The sequence below is a fragment of the Anoplophora glabripennis genome, unplaced genomic scaffold (assembly GCF_000390285.2).
Source record: "Anoplophora glabripennis isolate ALB-LARVAE unplaced genomic scaffold, Agla_2.0 scaffold935, whole genome shotgun sequence".
Taxonomy (NCBI): Eukaryota; Metazoa; Arthropoda; class Insecta; order Coleoptera; family Cerambycidae; genus Anoplophora; species Anoplophora glabripennis.
This window is the reverse complement of record NW_019417038.1, coordinates 107,186-116,035: the sequence shown is the minus strand read 5'-3', so window position 1 is coordinate 116,035 and position 8,850 is coordinate 107,186. Positions and strand designations below refer to the sequence as shown.

Sequence of the window (8,850 nt, the reverse complement as noted above, 5' to 3'; positions counted from 1 at the left end):
GTCATATTATCTTTGATTTCTCTGAAACGTTTAACAGATCCGTGAAGAACCCTGCGTATGTGTTTTAGTAATTCTGATTGTTAATATTTTACTATTTCATAAAAAAATACAGGGAATTTACATACCTGTAGAGGATTTTTTAATATTATTAATTAATTTATTAATAATAAACAATTTTAGTAATAAATTATTGAATCTGCAAAACTTCACTTTGAATTAATAATAATACTTATTTTTATTATTCATGACGGATAAGTCCTATCTTTTCGCATGTTTTTTAGGTCGGTAACTAGCTCTTTGCCCAATCTATTTTTTTGCGTGCGGTAATCTTACTTGTGGCACGCGAATTGCGAATAAAACACACAAAATTTAAATACCTACACACTCAAAAATATTATTTTTAAAGAGTGACATTTAAATGACAGTTATTTATGTCAACTTAAACTCGATAAAAATATGTGGACCCCACCGGAGCTTCGACCCTGGACTCTAATATTTCATTGCATTCGTAATAAAAAATAGTACGTGCAATTCGTGCGGTTGTCTATTGCCCACTGAGCGGATGAGCGCACTCACTTTGTTAGTGCGCTTAGCTGCGCTCTCGTGAGCAATAGACAGCTTACCGCACTTATTGCTCAATATACTATTTCGAGTGTGTACTTAAATTTTGCGCGTTTTATTGTCAATTCGCGCGCGACAAGTGTTATTGCCGCACGCAAATAAATAGAGTAGGCAAACAGCTATTTACCGACATAAAAAACAAGCAGAAAGATAGGACTTATCCCGCATGAATAATAAAAAAATAATTTTAAAAAAGTTGTAAGCGTAGAAGGTGTCATACGAAAAGGGGCCAATTCTTCTATATCCACGTCACTGTTAATTGAAATGTACAATTATTAGTAGTTAAATGCAAATATTACTAGCATGTATCAGCATTTTACGTAGCTTTTTTAAGTTTAAATGTACATTTCTTAGAAATGGTGCATTTCAGAACCAAGGTTGTTATAACATTTCAGCTTATTTTTCCTTGAGAAATATTGACTTAAAGTTTGTCCTGCTCCGTGGATACCTTGTACGTAGGAAAAATTACACATTTCGAAATGTTATTATAAATATTTTAATGCATGTGTAATTAGTAATTAAATATATAAGATACTTTAATTTATCGGTTAATTTAACGAGTATCATCTGCAATATAAGTGTGCAAATTCTTTAAGATTAGATAGGACTAAGGTCAAGAAGCTACAAAGTATAAAATAACAAATACAAATATATTTTAAAACATCTACATATAGTTTCTTATAAATAAAATAAACATTAACGCAGTACTGAAACATACTGAGTACGGTGTTTTTATAAATAACTACAGAAAATAAATACTTACACATGAAAATTTCTGTTCTATCGCATAAAATCACATGCATCAACAATAAAATGATATCAACAAATAAATAAATGATATACATAATAAAGTCAATGGGATAAAAGAAATAAAAATTATTCTTTGCCGCTGGGTGTGTTTCCGTTTAATATATCCTGGATCTCCTGCAGGCTCTTACCCGTAGTTTCTGGCAAGAGCTTATACGTAAATACTACTGCTCCAAGACAGCACACAGAGAAAATCCCAAAGGATCCCGATTTTCCTATGCTGTCAGCCACAATTCCGAAATAGTTTGTCAGCAGGAATCCAAGAAACCAGCAGCCCGATGCCGTGACTGTGGAAGCAGCCGATTTTATGTTACCCGGGAATAGCTCACCCATCACAGCCCAGGGTAAAGGCCCGAAGCCTAGACAGTACGTTATTATGTAGACGATGAGACTAACGATGGGAATCCACCCGATGGAAGACACGTCAGTATGCCTGTCGTCTTTCAAGTAGAAGAAGTACGCCAATACCCCTTGAGACAGTCCCATTCCGGCGGCAGAAAGCAGAAGCAAGAACCGTTTACCTCTTCTTTCTACCAAAAGTGGAGTTGCGCTACTGGCAAACACTTGGACGATGCCGAGGATTATGGTGCATATTTCGGGCGCCAGAGAGACCCCAGCGTCAGTAAAAATGTCTTGCGCGTAGAAAAGTACGATGTTTATACCAGAAAACTGTTGTATTCCCACTAAACTCACTGAGAGGAAGAGAGCCATTGTTAGTCCTCTGGATTTGAAGATGTCGAAGAAATTTTTTTTGTTCTCCTGAGCCTCGTGCACTAACCCTTTAGTGGTTTCCAACTCCTTCTGTACGTCGTCTTTACTTTTAGAACGCAGTTTCATCAGCGATTCCTCAGCACCTTCAAAGTTTCTTGCTTTAACTAAGTAGTACGGACTTTCTGGGATGAAAAATAAAAATACCACAAGAAATACAACTGGAGGGATCAAGAGGGTTATATTAAATGTCTGTACTGATAAATATGATCCAAGAACGTAGGAGAACAGCAAGCCTAACATTATAAACAGTTGCATGAATGATCCTAGCGACCCCCGCACTTCATCATCAGCTATTTCTCCGATATACATCGGCAGCACCGTGAAGACTATTCCTACTGCCAGCCCACATAGAAATCTTGAGGCGAAGAAGTAGTATACGTGCGTGGCGACGATATTCAGAACGAAGGTTATTATGAAGGGTATTGCAGAGATCAATAGGGTCTTTTTCCTGCCGATCTTGTCCGCTGCAATGCCGGCTGCAAAGGGGCCTATCGCTGCCCCCAGGGGAAGGAGCGATCCGATCCATCCTTCCGCGGTTTTTGTAATTGGGCTGCTCAAGGGGTTATCTATAACGCCTTTCAGTTTGGGTATTTCCGGGGAAGTCCATCCAATTGTGGTACCGCAGATAAACGAGGCGATATTTCCTGAAAAAAGAAAGGAAACTTAAGTTTTTTTAACACTTAAAATTATGTCTGGTAAAGTTAAAACTGAAATGAGATGTTAATAAAAAAATCGAACTAATTTAAAAAATGTTTCTAAAATGCTTGTGGCCTTTCTAATGTAGTTTTTCTTTTGTAAATTGAAAAATAAAATAAACATTTGTAAATAAACACATACATGAGCCTTGTGGCACACAATTTTTAAATCTACAGTGTGGAAAAATCTCTAAAAAATAGTCAAATAACATGATTATTATTTTCTAATATTCTACTGAAAAAATTCAAAGAACCTTATGACTTTTTATTCTACTTTAAAAGTTATGTGCTGTTATAATTTGTTTGAAACTTTGGGTTCTTTGGAATATCTGTTTGTGGGCGAATTTTTTTTTGTTACTCATGTTAGTTACATTCCTGAATATTTGAATAAAGATAAAGTTGCATTTAGTGAACAAAATTCTTTGACACCTCAGACCATACATTGTTGCAGTATATAATAATCTGCAAGACATTGTCTGTACTTTTACTTTGTCTTTTGTAAGACTCACAGAATGTAGCTCAATTTGGTTCCGAATATGTCCTCTTTTTCCAAAAGCGAATTTTACGGACATTGAGAGGTTTGAAGGCAACATTCACTAGAGCCCTCGTAATATATCATTATTCATAGTAAAAGACTTAAGTTTAATGGAACATGGTATTCATCAAGGTTCCGCTTTGGGCCCCTTCCTCTTTAATTTATTTATTAACGGTATGTATTGTTGCTAACGTTAATATGAACTGTCTACTCTACGCCGACGACATGAAATTGTTCTCTGTTACTGATGGTGATTATTAAAGTGTAACATTATTATTGTCCCATTTCAAGAGAAATAATGTCACAATTGTAAATTATAATCTGAATGGAGAAGTCTTGCATAGAGCCAATTATATTGTTGATCATATTGAGACCATTATTTTATCTGCTTATAAACATTTAGAGTTTTTAATTTGATTTTCTACAGGTTTTAATGATATCGATCTGCTTAAATTAATCTACAATTCATTTGTAAAAGCTTGAATATGGGTCACTTACAATAGCATCGGAAACGTCGTTCCTTAATCTTGCTACATGAAGTAATACGTAACAATGTCAATTGTCCAAATATATTATACATCTTAAATTTTCAAGTACGAGCCCTGTTCAAACCAAACTTTTTGAATTACGCGCTAGTTGAGATATTTAGCTTTGTCAATTCGTCAGTTTTGTACCAAAAATCAGATTACTGTCCTCCCTCACCCTCCTTACTCGCCAGACCTGGCTCCTAGCGAAAACAGTAAAGTAACTTTGAAAAAGGCTTTAAAACTTCACAGCCATCTTATAGTGAAATTTAGATTTTCAATAAAAATTACGAACAGTTATTTGAGCTAATAAAACTTGAGAAAATGGAGTTTTAAGCTATGTCATAGGATTTCCCATAAAAACTGATAGATCACGAAAAATCATCTCAACGTGGTTCTACTGATGCATTAGGCCAACCTGTATATAGGGTGTTTCAGTTCGAGTGAATCAAATAGTTCAGAATTGCCTTATAGTGTAAGGGTCTAAGTCTCACCGTTTTCACTGTACAGGGCCGTATTGGTTGATTGTTAAAATCATATCGTGTCGTTAGACCCTGTGAAATCCATCTAGTTATTTAAACTATTACCACCACGCGTTACAATAAAACATTTATTATTATTAACTATTACCATCACTTGGTCATAAAACGTTATTACAATTTTAATTTTATTATGGCAAATTAATTCTTAAAAATGCATATGAACAATCAAAACGCCAACTGAAGATCAGCGTAATATTATCGGAATTTATTATATCTGTAACTGCAACTGTGAACGAGCATGTCAGATGTACTTGTATGAATATCCTGAATAAAATAGATCGGAATTTGTTTGAATTTTAAGCACTCGAGAAGCCTAGAAATAACTATGGACACGGGAATAAAACTCTAATAATGTTTTATTTTAATGCGTGGTGGTAATTATTTAAATAACTAGATATATTTCATAGGGTCTAACGACACTTACAGTGTACAATAATTCAATAAACAAAGAATTCTAAATAAAAAATTAAGATAAATTGGAACGAATACACTGAAGATGAATTTTTCGAGACCAAACGTCTGAATCTGTTTCAGGCTGAGGCAGTACAGTATTGGGAGTGATGAAGGCTTGCAAAAAATGTAATAAAATTTCCAGGGTCGTATTTAAAAAAATGAAGTTGATAATGGTCGTGGAGAGACGAATCGTTACATATAAAAATTGATTATGCCATTCGACAGAGGGCAAAAAGTGGCCCTGAGAAAGTGTTATTTTTTCAGTATTACCTCAAATATGGCTGAAATTAAAAAAAGGATTTCCAAAATTTCGTTTTTTTTTTTCAAATATTTCGAATGTTAGCCTTGATTTTTTAGAGGCATAGTGTTGGTCCCCTGATTATGCAACTTTGCCCCCATTTAAGCTACTTAACGTAACAGCCTGTATATGAAAAATTAAATTATCGACTTCGTAGAACGTACTAAAATTTGACAGGAATGTTCCTGATCAAATCTGAACATCCTGTTATTGTTTATTATCTAAGTATTTTAGAGAAATACGTACACAGACAAGCTTTAGTAATAATTATCTATTCAAATAGTAAAAATAATAATAAAAAATCATATCTGACATATCGAAATCTAGGATTTATATAACTATCTAAACTTTAAACTTCAACGATATAAATATATATCTAAATATTAAAGAGATTACATTAAATTTAATATACACAATTTTTTAAAACTATTGAATGACGATGTCAAAAATGTGGGCAATTTGTTTAAAAATAATATTCAAGTTAATCTAAATAGACTTTTGCGATTGTAATTTCAAGACTGCATTTTGCAATCCTTTGCAATATCGGGTAATATATTTTGTCGTTCCTGTTCTTCCTCAATGGGGTAAGCAATGTATGAAATCATAATTAAATTAAATTAACAAATAAAATTTCATTATTTTTAAATGTTAGACTTCTTCCAGTGAATAAACTAAAATTAAAATTATAAAAAGTACATCCAACCTACAAAGAAGACTAAGGGGGGAATAACTGAGGTTTGTAGAGAAATTTCTTCCCAAACATTTAAGAACTGCTATGAAATACAGTATGTCCACGGATAGAGTGGAAAAGAGGGAAAATATTTTTATTTTTCATTTTACGAGAAAAAGGCATTCTTGATTAAAATTTTTGCTTGTCTTTAAAATGCGGTTGGCATGGAGAACTTTCATCTTGCATGTACAGGATGATCGGAAAGTCATAAATATAAAAATCGTTCGTGAATAAACTGCCTGTTTTAAACAATACAGAAATATGTTATTAAGAAAAGTTGCTTAGAATTAAAATTTATATTATAATTTCAATTTGTGTATGAATAGGCCTACTTTGATAGAAACGGACAGTAAAAATTTTTTATTCATTTTACTAGATTAAAATTTTTGCTAATCTTTAAAGACATTTTAAAGAGGTTTTGAAAACAAATGAGTAGAATATAACGAAAATTCGATAGAAATTTAAAATTGGGACTGTAATTTTTGTTTGTTCGCATGCATATTAAAAAGAGGAAATTAGAGAACATTTTATTTCTTTATTGAATTTATAAGTGACGTAAAAAACTTTTTAGAATTTTAATTTAAGGAAAGCCTAAATCGGAGAATAAATACCTCTTTTAAAAGGATGTTTTATCTAAGATAAGTCACACTGATAACTCCATTTGATAGTAATTTAGAAAAATTTTCAGAATTGAATTCAGTTAACTTAGCTCCTTAAAGTGTATAATTTAAAAAATATATTAACAAAAATACAACACTGTAGTGTACAGACAAGGAAATGATATTGAACAATATTATTTAAAAGGAAGTGCATAATTCTGAGATTATGACTGTAAGCCTTGCATTTCTAATCATTTGTAGTTATTTTAATTGTATTGGTAGCAGATTTCAAGGCTCATAAATTAATATTGAACGTTATTTATAACATAAGTCTTAACTGAATTTTATATTATCATCAAGCCAGAGACATGTTGGGTTTTCAATTCCTCTTTTCTGTGCAGAATATATACTTAAACCATATTTACCTAGTGTAATGATTGGGTTTTATCCTGACTTTATTATTTACTACGAAAAAAATTGTTTCAATCTTTAATTAAATAGAACATATTGTTTATATAAAAAGTTCATCTGTATTGTCAAGGTCTCTTATGTGATACTTTCATCTTTTTTTTACGAACACGAGTATTTTAAGGTAAGTAAAAATGAATGGTTACTAAGATTAAGGGGTTTATAAGAAAATATTCCTTTCTAACTTTTTATCGTTGCACTATCAGTGTCAAAATAAACTCAACTTTCAAAGACACCAAAGACATAAAATTAAGTCTATCAGATTGAAATCTGGTAATCTTAGTAAACATTTACTTTTTACAAATGAGGGATAAAAATTTGGACTTTGCACTCTAAACACAAATATCGTACTATTATATTTAATTAAAACAGTTCAATAGATAATAATATTTTCTATATAGAACTCTGACGCACCAAATTGAATTTATAAATCAAGTACAAACAACGAATAAATATTTTCTAAATTGCACGCATACTTGGTAATGGTCAAGGTTCATTCGACAAAATAAATTATTACATTGGTGTCTCTAACAACCTTACTGCAACGTGTATTCATTTTTACAACGCACTCTATATATAGATTTCAGTGACTTTGTAAAGCAAACCACAAAGGATGAACTTAATTGAATATAAGTGTCCGGATGCGATTCTTTGCGGCTAGGAAAAGTTTATTTTATAATAGTACCCATAATGTGCAGTATTTTAATCATTTATGTAGGTTCCGGAGATCTTGATTATTGTTCATGCGATGCTCTTCAGAAAAGAGATTATCTGGAAAATGCACATACAACTATGTGCATTTTGATACATGCACCAGGCAACCTGCTACAAATTGTGCCAAAGTTTCGTAAAGTGTTGTGTGAAAATATGAAAGTACAAACTGTGAGTAACTCCTTCACAATTTGATGTCGGAAGACAGGTCGACATCCTCTATACGGATATTTCTAAAGCGTTGGATAGACTCGGCCACTCCAAATTGTTAAATAAACTTAACAACGTATGTCTATGTAATGGTTTAATAAATATTTCATTCATACATCCGCAACCCATCCCAATATGTGCGATATATTGGTTTCAAATCAGATACATTTCATCAGACATCAGATGTACCTCAAGGGTCCATTCTTGGACTTATTCTGTTTGATATTTTTATCAATGATATTGCGGAAGATCTAAACATTCAATATTTATATTATACCAGTTATAGTAAAAATTTAAAAAATCACTTTTTATAAGGTGTCTTTATATGAAATAGAACAAATGCTGACAAGTAACCTTGAGCCAAATATATATATATATATTAGTCCAAAGTTGCTTTATTTAATCAGAGGGCGTTTAAGTTTTTGAAAAAATATCACAAATACACAAATACCTCGAAAGAGGTTTGACGTAGACAATAAAACTTCAACTGGCGCCTTAACTAAATAAAGATAAAAATTCTCCTAATTTGTACACAATTATATTAACCAGTGGCGGAGATACTGGGAGACACCCTCGCCAACAACCGAAGTTAATATTATTTTGGCCTACAATAAGCATTGGTCAATTCAATAAATCAACAATGTGTCTAAAATTGTAGTTTCACAAAAAAAGTATACGAATTTCATATTACAAATACAATTTTAAATAATTAAAAGTCATAAAAGTGGTGTAGAAATTTACCCATTGCTATACTTCAGAAAATAAAAAACATCTACTCCAATGCTTTTCTTAATTCGCAATGATTGCATTGCGTTTAAAATTGTATTTGCAGCAAAATTCCTATTACTTAATCACTTTTTGTGATATGAAGAGTTTGCAGTTATTT

General features: G+C 32.1%; 1 protein-coding gene across 1 annotated transcript in view; it reads right to left on the bottom strand.

Moving 5' to 3' along the window:
- Positions 1–1,250: 1,250 nt before the first annotated feature.
- Positions 1,251–8,850, bottom strand: part of LOC108914800 (facilitated trehalose transporter Tret1-2 homolog) — a 48,179-nt gene continuing 40,579 nt past the window's right edge. Inside the window, exon 3 of the mRNA XM_018720689.1 lies at positions 1,251–2,843. Within this exon, the coding sequence (XP_018576205.1) occupies positions 1,498–2,843 (1,346 nt within the window). The 3' untranslated portion in view covers positions 1,251–1,497. The remainder of the gene's footprint in view (positions 2,844–8,850) is intronic.